This window comes from Emydura macquarii, unplaced genomic scaffold (assembly GCF_026122565.2).
Source record: "Emydura macquarii macquarii isolate MOO-44397 ecotype Brisbane River unplaced genomic scaffold, CSIRO-AGI_Emac_v2 contig_2308, whole genome shotgun sequence".
Classification (NCBI taxonomy): Eukaryota; Metazoa; Chordata; order Testudines; family Chelidae; genus Emydura; species Emydura macquarii.
This window is the reverse complement of record NW_027132445.1, coordinates 56,906-74,186: the sequence shown is the minus strand read 5'-3', so window position 1 is coordinate 74,186 and position 17,281 is coordinate 56,906. Positions and strand designations below refer to the sequence as shown.

At 44.5% G+C, this 17,281-nt stretch overlaps 1 protein-coding gene across 1 annotated transcript; it reads right to left on the bottom strand.

Annotated features, from left to right (window-relative positions):
* Positions 1-6,336: 6,336 nt before the first annotated feature.
* PRR18 (proline rich 18) lies at positions 6,337-9,420 on the bottom strand. Its single transcript, XM_067560779.1, has one exon. The coding sequence runs from the start codon at positions 9,238-9,240 to the stop codon at positions 8,539-8,541; it is 702 nt and encodes a 233-aa protein (XP_067416880.1). The 5' UTR covers positions 9,241-9,420; the 3' UTR covers positions 6,337-8,538.
* Positions 9,421-17,281: the final 7,861 nt, after the last annotated feature.

Below are 17,281 nucleotides of genomic sequence, written 5' to 3'. Positions count from 1 at the left end.
ATTAGTGGGGGGAAAAGAAAAATTGCCTCAATGTTTTCTCCCCTGGGGGTTGCTTGAAAGCTGTTCATTGGCTGGGAATGTTAAACATAGGCCTGGTAGAGATGGACTAGTGAGCAGAATACAGATAAGGCTTAACTAGGCTATTCTGCATGTAATGTACATACATTATTGCGTATATATCTTAAAAGGTTAACACAAAAATTACATGGTTTTAGCTGCTCAGGTAAAATATTAGGTGAAATCCTGGTTCCATTGAATTTTGTGATAAAACTCTCCTTGACCACAATGGAGCCAGAATTTCACCCATTCTATATATATTTTACTATATACTGTAGAAAATGACACTAAGGGAACATTAAGGTTGCAAACTCAAGCACTCAAAGGTTAGAATATGCCAGAATTAAGGTTGCCTGTGCAACCTTGGCCTCTTTGTGCGTATGTGTTATGATACAGTCTTTAATTACATGATCCCATACTGTTTTTCCCCACAGGACTCCTGTCTCATTCAGTGCACAGGATGGATGGTGCTCACTTAATGAGCTATTCAATATTTGTTATTCAATGTGGGGCCTCAGGCCTTATTTTTTTCAAAACTCTGCTCTGAAGACAGAATTATTAATTTCCTCATGGGCTTTTCTCTGGTGCTCATCACTACTGTAGCAGAGTGCTTCCCAAATATTAATTCAATTTATCTTCTCACAGAGGTGTTGTGATGAGGGGTATTATTTCCATTGTATAGCTGGGGAGCTGAGGCACAGAGATTACGGTCAAAAGTTTCCATTAATTCTGCATGTCCAATTAGAAATGCTTAGGACCTGATTTTTCAGCGTATTTAGCATTTTATAGCACTTAATAGGGATGAAGCACAGCTCCCACTGACTTCACTTGCTACCCACTTCAGCAAATCAGACCCCAGGGTATCAAGCCGAGCATCCCAGAAGTGATGAACACACAATTAGTGACCATCTCTGGAAAGGTTAGTTTAAGTGACTTGCTCAGCATCATAGAGGAACTCTGTGTCAGAAGCAGAGGTAGACTCCAGCATTCCACTGCCTTAACCATGACACCATCCTTCCTCTTCCTGACATCCCCTGCTTCATCACTACTCACTTTCCCCCTTCTGCAACAAATGAAGCAAGGATCCTACAGACTACAGTTTTTTCGCTACACAGCCCTGATTCATCCCCAGAGAAGGGCTATTCTGTGCAGTGAATGGGCAGTGGGCTCGTGGAGGGAAAAAAATTGTATGTAATCATGTAATTAAAAAACAACCATAGTGCAGACAAGAATGGAGAAAAATTAAGGTTGGAAGGGGAAAACCCTAATTCTGGCATTTCCCCAATATTTTAGTGTTTGACAGCACTCTCAATAATTTTCTTTTAACATAGTTTGTATGTGTAACTTCCTAGGTTTTTTAAAAAGCAAACTGAATAAACAGAAATTCCATGATGGGGCATCATATTGACACTCACATGGGTCACCAGCAAAGATCTTAGAACTTTTAGATCCACCACACAGACCTCTGCTACTTGAGCAACAGAATAACTGATAGCTGCAGTAGGTTGTCATCCTCTATATGGACCAGCTCTAGAGGGGCATGAGAGACATTTTGCCAATGTGTTTCACACGTATTTGCTGACATCAGTGGAATGGGGAGACTCAGGAGTTTGGGGTTCTCTTCCAGGCTGTGGTGTGGAGAATGCTCTAGTGGGCATAGAGGCTTCTGTCCATCCCATCCCCTCCCCCCATACTTGATCCCTTCTTTCTCTGTCCCCTTCCACCTGACCCTGCTCTAGTCCTGTCTCTTCCCCACCTCTTGCTTTAGCCCAGGCAAAGTGACTAGAATTAACGAGTCTTCAGGCTTCTTATCACAGTCTCCTTGCCCAGCAAGTCTTTGTCTCCCTTTCTGGATTTACTGTCCAAATCTCAGTCTCTCCTCCTCTCCAAACCCAGTCTCCTTACCCAGCCAGACCCAGTTCCCCTCTCCCAAATCATTTTCTGATCTTCCTCTCCCCTCCACCTCTCTTTACCCAACCAGTCCCAGTCTGCTCATTCAACCAATCCCCATCTCCCTGCTTTTGCCTGGTCCTCATCCAATCTCAGTGTTCCTTACCACAGCCAGCCTTCCCCCCCAACCCCATTTCTCTCACTGGCTCCATCCCAGTCTTTCCCCCAAGTCCTCATCCCAATATCCCCTCGTCCAGCTCCCACTTCCAACCTCCCCTTCCTAAAGTCAGTCTGTCTGCCCAGCCTGTCCCTGTTTCTTCTGCACACATACTCCAATCCCCCTCACCAGATGCTTTGTTCTGCTCTACTGCCTTCCCTCCCCATTAGTCCAGCAGCTTCCTCCTCCAGGTTGCTGAGTGCCAGCAGGGCGGTCATTAAGAGAACAGAAGAGACAGGCTTGCTGCTGTCTTAGGTGAGCTGCAGCCACCACTGATTGAGTTGACTATGTACCCTTTCTCCATACACGCACATCATACATCTTTTGGAAGCTTGTCATGTCTATTTCAAGATGAGGTATGATGCATAACTGTCAAATTGTGCTGTTACCATAGAAACAGTGATAAACAATGACACCATCAACACCTTAAAGTGACCATTTAAAAATATTTACGTGTGTTAGTTTAATGGCTCTATGTATTATTTCAAGGCATGAAATTGGATTTCTTTGTGACTCCAGAACATCACAACAACAATCTAATAATAAATGTATACAGGTATCATTGAAATGTAATAGCACTGGTGACATTTGTAGTCATCATCACCATCATCTTGTTCATCATGATCGCTGCCAAGAATGCATGGATTGTCACAGTCTTCCTTGCCTTAGAATATACGGAGTTGAGGGCAGGAAATATGGTTCTGACTACAGTCAGAATACAGCGAATTCTGCAGTAACCCCCTCTTGGTACATATCCACCTACAGTCTTGTAGAAGCTCAGATGCCATTGGGCCCTTGAAGAATAAAAGTAATTTATCATCCACCATTTTCCACCCATGTTGCAATGGTGATCCAATATCTAGATTACTTATGTGCCATGACATCCAAATCTTTGTTTGCCAAGATGCTCTTTTGACGTGCTCTTCAAAACTGTCCTCACATGGTGGAAGTTTGGCTAGTGACCGCTCCTTTTTCATGGCTAGATTGCACTTCAGGTCTCTGTGTCTCCAGGAATTGCAGCTTGTTCCTCACTCTTCCGCAGTTTGGCAAGAGCTCTGGAGCAGTAAGCTCCCTTTGTTTTGACAACATTCCCTGGCTCCCTCTCCCCCCATATCAAACAGGGATGGCACTAAGTCACAGCCTGTTAATACAATACGGCAAGAGTGAGTGCTGCTTTCCAAAAGTCTTTCTGTCAGCATTTTTCAACCGGGATGGCGGAGACCCTCCTTTCGTGAGACCAAGCCCTCTTGGCAGCCACATGTAGGATGCCAGAGCATCTCTCTGCACCCCTAGATCCATTAGGCCAGTTCTTTGTTCTTCACCTGTAAACAGGGATCTGCACCTCCCTACCCCCAATTCATGTCTTTCTGAGTCCCCACAATCTCTTTGTGATGGGGTGCTCCACTCACCCCTGGTGCACTCCTTATGGCCACAGCTAGGGACTAGCTCTACCACCTCGTCCTGCGCGTACTTACTCTATCTCTTTCTCAGGATTCGACTGCTCCCTCGGTGGCTTGGCCCTCCAGCCAGGTCACTGTAGCTTTCCCCTTCTGGGGCAGTTTGTGTACCCAAGTTTCTCTGTACCAGCTGTCCCAGACAGTCTTCCAATTCACTGCCTCTCAATGGTGCTACATTCCTAGTGGCTGGTAAGGGAACCCAGGACCACCCTTTTCTCCAGGTTCCAGTCCAGGGACACTACAACCAGCAGCTAAGGTCTGCACTATCCCACAATTTGCTATTTTCCTGGACTGCTTCCAACATTGCCTCTGTCAGGTTCCTCCATGTATGCCCTTCCCTCTGGGCCAAACAAGCTCTCTTTTCTCCCTAGCCTCAGAGAGAATAATTGCAGAGCTCCTCCCTACACCCCTCCCTTTCTGCCCTCAGATACAAGCCCTGCCCATTCCTGTCCAGGTGAGCTTCATTCTTTAATGAGTCCTTATTGTGACCTGACTTCTCCTCCAGGTGCAGCCTAGGCATTTAATTGACCCACCTAGCCACCTTAACCCCTTCAGGGGCTGGTGTGGAATGAACAACCCATCACACTCTTCATTAGCGTTTGACTCAGAATGCAAATAGACTTCCATTGTAAGATACACAGTGGTCAGCTAGGGAGGTAAGTGTTTCCCACCTCCTGTCTGGTGGAATCTGTCGTAAGACATATTACCTCTAGGTGATCTGCCTTTAACTTCAAGGGAACATAATTTCATATAAACACACATCTCCTTAAATATTATCTGCACATACATTTCACAAAGATTATGATGACCAGTGTGACACAGGCTTTCAGTAGAGACTTTATATGACAGTTTTTGGTAAACTAGTAGTACTAGTAAACTAGTAGCAAATACTAGTGGAACCCTATAACATTTATGCACCTCTGTGCCCTCTGCCAGTTGACATCAAGAGGTCCTTGGTTCATAGTCTATAGTAAGGATAGGTAGAGCTGTGTGTCATCTGCATATTGCTGGTGCTTGAGTCCATGTTGCCATGGCTATGGGTGGGCCTAGGCGGCCACTTTGAAAGCAGGCCCACCCAATCTGTTGCCAAAGTTCTGCTGCCGACGCTCTACTTGAGCTACCTTGGCAACTGGAATATTGGGCAACAGTTTCTCAGCTGGTTGCTTCCCAAACTTTCCGGCTTCCAGTCACATGACCGGAAGCCAGAAGTTCAGAGAGTGCTTATTTTTTGGCCAGCCCCACCCATGTCAACCACAGGCCCTACCAAAAAAATCACTTCTGGCTACGCCCCTGGTTGCCTCACTAGTTCATCGAGGGACTGCATGTAGATGTTGAATAGGCCTGTTGAAATAACTGATTCTTGTTGGACTCCACAAATGAGGGATCCAGTGGCGGAGGTGCAATTTGCCCATCCTCGCTCCTTGGGTGCATCCTCCAGGAGGGACACAAACCATGTAAGTGTGTTATCCTGGATCTCTGCCATCTCTCAGGTGACAAGTGTCTCCTGGTTGATAGCGTCAAATACTGCAGACAGATCCAGAATGGGAATGGATGTTTTTAAGTAAGGCTTTCATTTTAACAACTTCCCTTACCTTTTAGCTGGAGAGAGTTTTAGAAGGTTTGACATTCTCTTAGATGATATTCAAGATGGTAATAACTGTCCTTTTGCAGAAAAGAGAAATTAATTGAGATGAGCTGGAGCTGTTGCTGCTGCTGTTGTTAAAGTTTGATTTAATTTTATCCTAGGTGGTGGTTGGGATTTAGCTGGAGCAGGTACAGGATGATGTAACTGGGTCTCTCTCTTTGGCTGGTCTGGTAAGGACACCTCTCAGGATTAGGGTAATGAAGGCCTGGAGTCCCAAGAAATGATGGTGAAGCTCACTTCAGTAGCCTTGATCTGTTTTTTCCTATTTTTTCCTTTTCTTTAAGGATCCACAAAGGGAGCGATGGATGGAATAACCCATCCCCTCATTATTTAGTTTACTAATTAGGCTTAACTTCAACTACTGATGCCTCTTGTTTCACTGTGGGCATAAAAGGAACAAGTCTGAGTCTGATCCAGTAGAAATCAGATTTGTATAGTGAATTTCTATTTGCTACGGCTGAATGGATTCAAGGTGCTAATATTCTTGCTGTATTGCAAATTAACTCATAAACAGCTATGGTGGAAACATGTGCAATGCATTATTTAAAAGACAAAGGAAATTTTAAGTTTTATAGTTACATTTCATACACAATATATTACAAAGCAGTCTCTAAATTGATTTTTAATAACTTTACATTTAAATTATTTGACTTCTTTTCTTGTGCACCACTTTTTTCTCTGGGCTTCTGAGCACAACTATTTTTATGTTTGTGATAGATTAGGGGATTATTTTTGCATCACTCAGGTATTTAATTAGTAGAAATCCAGACCTGTACATTTTGTGTTTTAAATTAGGAGAGTATGAAAAGGCCCAACTTTCTGTAACAAAATCAAAGAGATATTTCAATAATGATATGTCATTTGAAATGAATTTAAAATACACCCCCACTTTGAGCAATTTATCTGCAAAAACAAAATTTTCTGGGCGTTCATGGCATTGCCAACATAAACAGTGGTTTTCCTGCTCTGCTGCATTAATGTCAGCGTAATCCACTGCATGAAAAAGCTAAAACCAATTTGCATAAAAACTGAATCCTACTAAAGTACCATGAAACATTTTACATCAAAGCAACATTTATAGTTTTTAATGTCTAACACTAAGTAGTACTTTACAGCATACTTCAAGTTAACAAGTTCATACATATTTAAACAAATGTATCTTTTACGAAATAAGTTTGTCACAGATCTTAAGTATTTACTTAGGAATTTTATAAGTTAGTGAATTATAGTACTGCTGTGGCAACAAGTAGCTGAGGAGACATTTCAGTTATCCGCCCATTTTCATACCCTTAAAGGATTTACCCTTTCAGAGGCAGTGCTAGCTCATTCGGGGCCCTAAGCAGGAATATTTTTGGGAGCCCCCCCCCAAACTCATACTCAAAGAGGGGACCCCGGATCCCCTTGAGCTGCTTAGGGCCCTAAGTAATTGCTTAGTCTGCTTACGCCTAGTGCAGGCACTGCCCTATCCTTTCAACTGAATTTTTTTACACTTGTTCCCAGCCTCAATGATGGGTAAAAATTTTGGTTAAATATTGTTTGACTGTGCATTTTTAAGTTTCTTAATAGCGTGGAGCAGAGAAAAAAGGTCCCCACCTCCACTAAAATATGTTTAGCATAATAGAACTTTAAAACGTTGTATTTTTCAATCAAATGCCCTTAACATGTCTGAAAGAGTTTAATTTAGACAATGTGATTATAAGTGTCAGAACATTCATATACTGTTCATGTACAATGCCATTTTTTTCAAACTGTACACCCAGGTAAGTGCTCCATATAAATCACACATATATATAGAGCTACAGCTCTGCATGTTGAATGCAAACCAGTTGAAGGGTGCATCTTAACCTGCTCTATTCTGCACTCTCCCTGCACCATGGCCAGCTATCCATTTTACTCAATCCCCACTATCATGCTTATTTGAACACAATTATTAGATTTAATTCATATTCATATAATGGTTTTGGTTCCAATTCCTTAAGTTTTAAATCTTCTAGACATTTTAGTCTAGGAAAGAAAGTAAACCAATGTAAAGTTATCCTAAATAAGCTGCACATTCTCTGTGTACTATCAGACCATCCTTATCTTTGTGTAATCATTGCTTACCTTCCTCTCAGTCCCACAACTAAATACAATCAGATGCCTGCAACAGATTGAGAAACAGCCCCATTCACAGTTACAAAGGTGCTGCTGTTGCAACACGAAAGGCTTTGTTTATTCAAATAAATAAAAATGTTCCTTTATATACAAAATCACTGTACCCTTCCTCTATTTACAAAGTAGTTTCTTTTAAAAAGGAAATCAATACATTTATCTTTCTTTACTAACAGAACACTTTGTCTTGAGTCCCTGTATTGCGCAGTGTTTTTGTTTTCCTTTTTGCTTGACTGCCTTTTGTTATTTAATACAAAGACACTTTTGTGATCGTTTGTGATAAAGGCTCTATAGTTTTAACGAAAGTTTTCCCATCTTCCCCTCCCTACCCTGGCCCAGAGATGGTAAACAATTCCTGCAAATGTCATGAGTCAGCGTTAGCTACAAAAACACTGAAGTGAATACAGCAGATGAAACACTTGTTGTTTTATAGTATGTTCGCTAACTGGCTGCGAAAGTTTGTCTCCTTTCTGCTCACATTTGATCACATTCAAACACCCCCAAAGTGCAGGATTTAACCTCCCCGTCCTCTCCATCATCCGCTAGGAACTCTGGCTCCTGATTTCTGATAAAAAGCATCCAGCAGCCCAACCCGATCCGAAGCATCTTTACAACATTGATTAATCAGTCCCTGTTTTTTTCTCTCCCCACAAGACGTCAATGATAGGCCACAGCAACTATAAATGCGTTTCCCCCGATTATGCAGGTCCCGGCCCAGACCTCTGTCCCCACGGGCCCGCAGGGCATTTCGCACAGACACACAGCTGCCCCTCGCCTCTGCGTGCGCCGAGTAGGTCAGTTTCCTCAGGCGGGGACAGCACCAGGGCGGGCGATTAAAGGAGGCACAAAACTCCGCTCTCCCGGGGCTCTGGAGGGATGGTCGCTCGGGAGCTGAACACGTGGGGTTGCTTTAGAGCTGGTTACGCTGCTGCCCAGCTTCACCGTGCTTCCGCAGGTCACAAGTGTCAGGGAGGAGGAAACCCGCAGCAAATGGGGCGCCCCGACCATTGCCTGCCAGGAGGGGCAGGGGCTGTGCGCTCCCTGCGTGGCTGCGCGTGGGCAGGGAGGGCACCCCCGGCCGCCCGCCCTGCAGGTTGGGTGTGTGGGGCGGGGCAGGGAGGTCAGAGGGCCCCCAGGTGGGGCAGGGTCTCCAGTTTGTCGGCCCGGTCCCGGCCGGCGGCGCTCTCCACCCCGCGCAGCCACTCGGTACACTTGCGCACCAGCCCCTCGTCCAGCGCGGCCCCCGGCGCCGCCGCCTCCTCCTCCTCGTACTCCACGTCGTCGTAGCGGTGCCGCTCGTTCAACAGCGAGATCTTCAGCAGGGCGCGCAAATCACCACCGGGGCCCGAACCCGGGGCCGCCCGGGCCCCCCTCCGCGCCGAGCCCCCCGCCGCCGGGGCCGCCTTGCTCCGGGCGCTCGGCAGGAGACGCTCGGGGCCGCCGCCGGGGGAGGGGCACGGCCGCCCCCGCTGCTTCTCCAGGCTGCGGCGCTGCAGCACCCGGGCCGCCTCCGGGGGGAGGCTAAGCGAAAAGCGCAGCGCGGCCTCCCCGGCCCCAGCCTCCGGCTCCGGCCCGGCAGCAGCGCACAGGCTCTCCCAGGAGCGGCCGCGGGGCTGGGGAGGGGCCGGGCTCCGCGGCAGCTGCCTCTGCAGGGCGGCGCAGGGCCAGGAGCTGGAGAAGGGACCGGCCCGCTCCGGGGGCGCCACCCGCGGCTTCCTCGGCAGCTTCTCCTGGGCGGGCGGCGGCGCTGCCTTCCTCGTGGCCGCCGGTTTCCTGGGCTGCGCTCGGGTGGCGGCGGCCGGCAGGATGGGCGGCAGGGACATGGTGGGGCCAGAGATTTACCGCCTCCCCTCACAGCGGCTCAGGGTAGGTCGCACCCGGACCAAGGCCGCGCATCTCCCGCTGGGGGAGCGGTGCCGTCCCAGCTGCGCGCTCGGGACCGCTGGGCTCCGCCGCTGGCTCGGGCTGAATGAGACAGACACGCTTGCTGCGGCGGGGCTGAGCGGGAGGAGGGGCCCGGCTGAGTGAGCTGGGGGGGGGGGGGAGAGTACTAACCAGGGAGGGCTGCGGCTATTCCCCCCTCCTCCTTTCCCAAACCGCCTCCCTGGCCGGGGCCACCCCCGCGCTGACCCCGCCCTGTCACCCCGAGCGCGCAACCCTTAGGCGTGCGCCTGCCGGGAGATGGGGGGACCCCCTATCGCGCCCCTACGCTGGCCTAAGGTAAAGGCGGCAGCGCTCCTGCCAGCTCGCTTTTTGGACACTCGCTGTACAGCACTCACTGTGCCACTGAAGACCAAGGCGTCAGGGCCATTCAGTGCAGCTGAGGAGCGCCCCCAATTTTTTAATCCAACCCAGGTAGTGTCTGAGTTCATCATGGTGCCCCACGGCCTTGACTACCGGTGCCTGCCCAGCACAGCGAATCCTGGAACCCCCCCCCCCCGCCACCCCAAACACCCTAGTGCCCAGGCTGCAGTGAAAATACCTGGTGTAGGAGAAGCAGGTATGACCCATCCGTGCCTCGAGTAGCCTCCTGAAAATGCCAAGACCAGGGCAGGCTGCAACAGGAGAGCAGATTCTCCCCACAGTAGTGACTGACACTGAAGTCAGACTTCCCAACCAGCCACAAACCGTGCTGATTCCCCACACTGGTTATCAAGAAGCTAAAACAAACTTATACACAGCCCCCTTTACTGTATTTCAGTCTCTGGCTCCCAATCAGGCAGTAGGGCCAGTAAAGAGATAAAGAGCATAGAGTTTTAAATAAGTTATCAAAAAGGTGCTTCTGACCCCAAGGGTCAGCCACATTACCAGATCAATACAAGTTTGGATCTTACTGAAAATACTAAAGGATTGGCTGGCAGTGTGGTAACCACAACTAATGACAAAAATTAGTATAAGCACATACTTGTTCTAATTTGATGTAAACACTAATGCTGATGTTAACTCTTGTAATTAAAGTGTAGCTGATGCCTTGTGAAGACTGGTGAGCCCTTGAGGTGTATTCAGGAGCTCTGATTACTCCCTCCTACACCAATCTCATGTTCGGGGTATGATGCTAGGCCCAAAAAAGCCCAGCAACTTTGCAAGTTGCATGGCTCAACTCTCACCTTTCAAGATATATTATAGGAAAATACAATGGTAGTGAGAATCATTCCTTATAAGTAGACTAGAGCTTTGATATGGAAGTGTATGGGTGGTAGTTATTTATTGTTATTTACGTATCTCTTGTTAGAGGTTAACAATGTAGATAAACTGCTTTCCTGTCTGTCACTGTTCTGTTGATTAAGAGTTCAAAAGGAACATATGAACATTTAGCTAGAACTTTGAATGTAACAATACTATTGTTTGTATTTCTCTTTGAAGTTTAAGTAGTAAATACCTCTGAATGGTTGCAAATGGCCAATTACCTTGTGCTAATTTAACTAGTTACCGGTGTGCTCAGGAGATGGTATTTCAGCGTCCCAAGTAATCATCTATTATTTGTTCAAGGAGATACCTGCTGTCAAGGAAATATCTGTCAGCCTGCATGGATCTATAAAAGACTCTAGGGGACTGATCCTTTATTATCTCAACTCTGTCCAAGCTTGTCAGGGAAAGTTTGGATAGCAAGATTAAGATCCCAGCACCAGCCTGGAATCACCCTGCTAATTCTCATGAGAGAATTTGAATAAACTCTGCACATGGACTATTTAGTATTCATTCCTCTGCATCAATTAATTCATCCACAACTGAAGCTGTGAATCAAAGGACTGAGACCCATCCAGGTACTGGATGTACACCAGAGGGACTGTTCAAGCCTGCGGACTCCCCAATTCTTCTAGAAATCTGATATACATGGACTTTCAAATCATGTGTATGTATCTAATTGCTTTAATCATATAACATTTCTCTTATAGGTTGTTTCTTTCCTTTTATAATAAAGCTTTAGTTTTAGTTAGTAAAGGATTGGCTGGCAGTGTGGTATTTTGGGTAAGATCCAAACTTATATTGAGCTGGTAATGTGGCAGACCCTTTGGGGTTAGGAGATCCTTTTTGATAAAGAGCCTAGAGTTTTAAATAACCAGTCTCTTTACTGGACCTAGTGGCTGATTGGGAGCCGGAGACTGAAATGCAGTAAATTGGGCTGTGTATATTTTTGTTTTAGCTTCTTGATAACCAGTTTGGGGAAATCAGAAGCATTGTTTGTGGCTAGTTGGGAAGTCTGACTTCAGTGTCACCCACCGGTGTTGGGAGAATCTGCTTTTCTTTTGCAGCCTACCCTGCCATTGGCATTTTCAGGTGGCTACCCTAGGCACAGATGGGTCACAGCAGGTTCAGGGCACTAGTGACTAACAGTGTCCATAGGCACAGAGGGACAACAGGGGGATCGCCTCCACTCCAGTTGGTACCTGGCTCTGTAAACACACAATTTACATCTCCAGCATTCTTGCGGTGATCTGCCCATGCCAATGAGAGATAAGGGCTAAGGGCAACATGCAAACCCCTGGCTGTTTTATCTTGATTGCACTTGTTTTACTAGAATAAATCTGCTCATTTGCCAGTGGGGCCTGGCTGATACTCTTGCCTAACTGCTCCTGTCATATAACATCTGATTAATCCCTTTTAACTGAACAGCCACATCTCTCAGAAAGCAGGAATGGGACAGATTGAATAAATAAGGACAAATCAAACTACCACTACAGCATTTTCAGAATAGCAGTTTGACCAAGATTGTGGAATTTACATCTGTAAGATATTAGACTATAGCAATACACCATTGCCAGATGTGTTTTAAAAGCTAGTGGTGGTATCTACAGGTTAAGTACCTTCAACCACTAAGCCATATACTAATACCTTCCTAATACACCCCTTGAAATGGGTCACTGCTTTTTACATTTTAAAAAATTCACTTAAAATGTTTCTATTGTGAAAATTAGTGCCTAATAAAAAATTAAAAGAAAGGAACACTGAATATGGTGTTTAAATATTAAAAAGGTAAATGCTTCCCTCAACTATTCAGACCTTCACTTCCCCCTTTTGCTGTCCTGTAGCAGCCCTCCTTACTCTTGCAGCAGTAGCCATTTATAATTTACCAGTTATTTTCAGTTCACCTTCGATGACGTAGTGAATAGCTGCCCAGTTACTTTTTACATTCACAGGTAAATTTAAAGATGGCTGAAAGGGCCATACATTTCCTTTGAAATAAGTTGGCACCCTGGAAGCTGCTACTTTTTCAGCCCTTCATCCTTAATTAATTTCCCCCAAAGCCTTCTCTTCAGAGTCTTATCTTTGTCTTGCTCCTAGACTTAACCTCTACCTTTATCAGTTCAGCGTGGTAGGAGGAGGGAGCTGCTGTTCAGTGGTAAGCTCACTGTTAGGAGCTGTTGCATGGGTGTGACATCCAAAAGGCTCAACCAGGCAATCAAAATGCGATTTTGGACAAGCAGTGTTTCCAACCCAACAAGTGACAACTCACCTTCCTGCTTTCATAACAAAATATTACTCATTTTTGAGTTAGTTTTCCCACAATGATTCTAATACTAAACTCCAGTCAACTGACCAGATGGGTAAGAACAGAAACCAATACATCCTTCCCTTATAAGTGATGATGGTACTGTATATGGGCATTTATCAACCAGCCAGATGTCCAAGCCACTGCCAATTATTCGGATGGACTATTAATTATTCTGTTGGCTGCTTTTAGCAATTTTCAGGCATTTACAGGAACTTGCCATAACTAGGCAAACCAGGAGAGGGAGGGTAGGCAGTGAACATGTAAAGTGAGACTAGTTCTATGCATTCTCTCTCTGAATATATGGTGGGGCAAATGTCTGTGGAAAAACAGGAAGTCTGGATATATTTTTAGCTAAATTTCCTCATACTGACATGTCTATCAGACTAACAGCTTAAGACTGCTTGCTTAACAAAAATGTTTTTAGTGACATCTTTATAACTCCTGTTTTTGCCCATGATTGATTTGTTTAGTCAGCTATGTAATATTATTTTGACTGATATGTCTCTGTAACCTTTGGGGTTCAAGAGGGACGTAGTGAGTCTGAGACAGGCAGATTGCTTCGTGGACACATTGAAAAGATCTCCAGGCACAGAATGAAGGACTGGCCATCCAGAAATGTGTGATTGATCCCCCCCCACCCCCCAAAGACTGCCTAAGAATTGTGGGGTAACCATCAGGTTTTGGGGTACTCTAGCCACTTATTTTGGGGGTACTCTAACCACCTATATTTGTGTGTGCTTAAGACTAATAAGTGGAGTCTTCCAGTAAAGGCAATTCCAATGGGAACTGCTGGAGACCAATAAAGAAAAGCTTTAGGTAAGAGCACTTCATTTTGACTTGTCCGTGCTAGCCCTATAGCAGGTGGAGGTACTGCATTCCCTTTGGTTTATTTCACAGAGACTAAAAGACACTGGGTCAAGGAACACTGGCTAACAGTACCAATGTAAAAAACTACATAAAACAGTTTGGAAACATGAGTGATAGGGAGGACAGTGAAGTAGTCAGCTATGATGATGGAAGAGAGATGAGGAAAAATGAGAAGTTAGCTGTTCTCCCACACCCTCACACTAGTCTAGGATAAGATATCAGTAAGACAGGATGAGCTACAAGCTTGGTTGGGATAGAGTAATACATTAGTCTGAAGCAAAGAGCCATGGTAACATTCACGAGAGGTCTGGATGAGATCACCCAGAGAGTAGAAAGAAAAGTAGCCAGAGCAACAGTGGGAGATAATCAACGTTATTCTTTCAAGTAGGCCAACAAAGTAGCTATCATATTGTTTAGTATTACAGTCCACAACAGCTAGTGATTGAATGCGGGCAACCACTCCAGAGAAATATTTTGCAAGACTGTTTGCAAAGGGTGATGTCACAGGGCTGAAGGACAGTGATAATGTTTTAGAACATGGCATTTTAATTCAGGAGAATGGGGAAACAAGGACAAAATTGTTAAAGCCAAATCACAAAAAGTAGATGTTAAAAGCAGGAGAATAAGGTTGATCCACTCATTAGGATACTAGCATGGGATTTGAGAGATGTGGCATTCCGTGTTTTACCAGACTTCCTGCATGACTATGGACAAGTCACTTACTCAACATCTCTGCTCCCCATACAATGAGGATAGAAGTACTTCCCTACCTCACAGGAATGCTGGGAGGATCAATACAATAAAGACAGTGAAGATACTCAGATAGTATAGCGATGGGACCATGTAAGTACTTAATATGAGGGATGAAATATGTTGATTTTATCTGCTGGAGATTACTACCATTCACAAATGATTTTGGACCAAAAACTAGCAGTTGATTCTTAGAGGGATTCCTTATTACAACATATTATCCGAAGAATTTTTTAATATTCATTCATAATATTCATACCTGAAATTTATGGACATTTTAATAATTGTAGTACTCTAAGTTTCTTCTTATATGGAGCTGAGTCCAGTTATATATGCAAACAACTTGTGCAGTTACTGCATAGTGTCTGAAGATAAGGAAAGCAGGTGACACAGTGAGGCCATGATGAACAGTGATCCTACAGCTGCAGTTGTGGCCTAAGTCAGTGGTTTTGATTTTTATTTCAATTCACTATTGATAAAGTTTTCAGTTACATTTTCAGAGTCAGAAAATATTTTGAAAAACCCTTTTTTTTTTTTTTTTTTTTTTTTTTTTTTGAGGGGGGAAATGCTTGCACTTCACTTATACAAAGGATGAATGCTGTTATAACTGACAAAACATTTCTGGTAATAGAACGTGCATTCACTATAACTGGACTTCTCCAGAAGTGAATTGAACTTTGTAGACAGTGATCTAATTAACAATAAGATACTCCAGACCAAGCAATAATGCTGATTAAGGAAGACAATTAAAATATGTAATGATGCACAAGGTAAGTGGATCAGCAGCATTTGACTTCAGACTGTGTGGTAATGACTATTGAAGTGTCTAATTGGAATTAGCATCTGTGAGTAACACCAGTAGAATATTTTTGACCCAAAGCTAGTTTCTTTGAACTTGTCAGTCAAATGGGAGGTCTCATTTACCTTTTCCATATTTTCTCATGGACCAAGAATGCTTTCTCCATAGATGGAATTATAAAGTATCACTGAGAATTGAAGAGGCTATCAGGACAGATACAATTATCTGAAATCTTTGGCCAAGTGTTTACAACCTTATTAATTCCATAACAGGATAACATTTTGGGGCAACCTGATTTGGCGGCAATGAAGAGAAAAGGCTATCAATGCTCCCCGTCACTCTTTTTCGATGCTCAAATTCCAAGCACAACAGTCCCAGGGCTTAACACCAAGGCCTTATCAGAGCCTGATTTACTCCTGATGCCTATCATGGCCTATAGCCAGAACAGCCTACTGCCTGAGAAAGCACTGGCTTCATAGGATGGCTCAGGCTTGTCTACAAGTCTACTGCTTTCTCTGAGAAAGGAATGTTAATGGCTGTGTCACAGGGAAAGGAGGGGGGTGTCTCCAAAAAGTCACACAGCTTCTGTTGTTTTGGGAGAATCAGATATCCCTGCTGCCAGAACCAACTGCTCAAAGTTGCAATCCTATGAAACATATATAAATAAATAAAACTAGTGCTAGTTCATCTTATAATTTCCATTCCAACAACAACAGGAGTCCACAAGGTGGTCCAGGAAATCCTTCCAGGTCTATCAATATCTATCTGGGCACATATCTGTACAGCTACTGCAGTTCTGGTGACCAGGGGAAGTTACCAGCTGAAACTGCAATGTACACAAAAGTTATTAATACCTTCCTCCACCACCACCACAGATGGGAAGGCCAGAACAATTGGAGACCCTCTTGTGTCTTGTTTGCTAATGTCAGCTGCCCTGTGTCCCAGCTAACCAACTCAATAGGCTGTTGAAGGGACCATGACTACCCAATGAGAGCCCTCTTACATATTCTGCCCAATTGGCTACCTGTTGCAACAGGACACCCAGGAGGTGTGCACTTCCTGCAATCCCATACTGAATAGTAAAGCCAGCATGCCTTAAACTGATCAAACCATACTCTGATTGCAGGATCTCTCCACCACATTTCAGAAGTTTCAGTGAAATGCTGCTGTCTTAGATAGAGGGGTTAGCATTAATCACTACAATGGCTTCCTTGTCCTTCTGCCTGAATCTAGAGGACTGCCTTCAGAGCCCTCACCTCTGAATCCTCTCCCCCAGCCCTGTTCTATTTAACACCTATATGAAGCTGAGAGACCACAGGGTTGCACATGCTAGTAAAACATAGCCAACATGCCGTTTCCTTCACAGAAAATGCAAATGTTAACTCCTAGACATCCATGAATGTCAATATTCACATGAAGACTAGGCTGCTAAAGCTAAACCTGGAAGAGATGGAGGTACTGCTGAGGGCAAAAGGAAAACAAAGAATTTTCTACCATAACATCAGCTAGGGTGGCTGTAGCTTCAGGATCCTCATAGAGGTATCATTGCTCCTGGATACCTAAGTAGTTATGGTTGGAAAAAATATTTATACAAGGCTTGCCCCAAAATGCTGCTTTCACAGAAGCTAGGCAAAGTATATTTGAGTACTCCATATAGCTATATATTCTCTTCAGGTAAATTAAACCAGCAGGAGCAAATTTTCAAAATACTAATAAATATTAAAGATGCTTTAAAGTCACTTTTGTATTCTGAGACAGTCTGAGTTAGAATTTAGTACATGTACCAACACAATTATTTTTACTCTCAGATAGATAGTGGGTAGCAAAAGAGAGTTGAAGTAAAAACTAAAAGTGTGTTGACAAATTTCCAAATGAAATATATACTGCAAGCATAATGTTTTAATTTTCCTGACTATGTAACTCTGGCTCAAGTCTAAAAATTACGTAGTCTAGA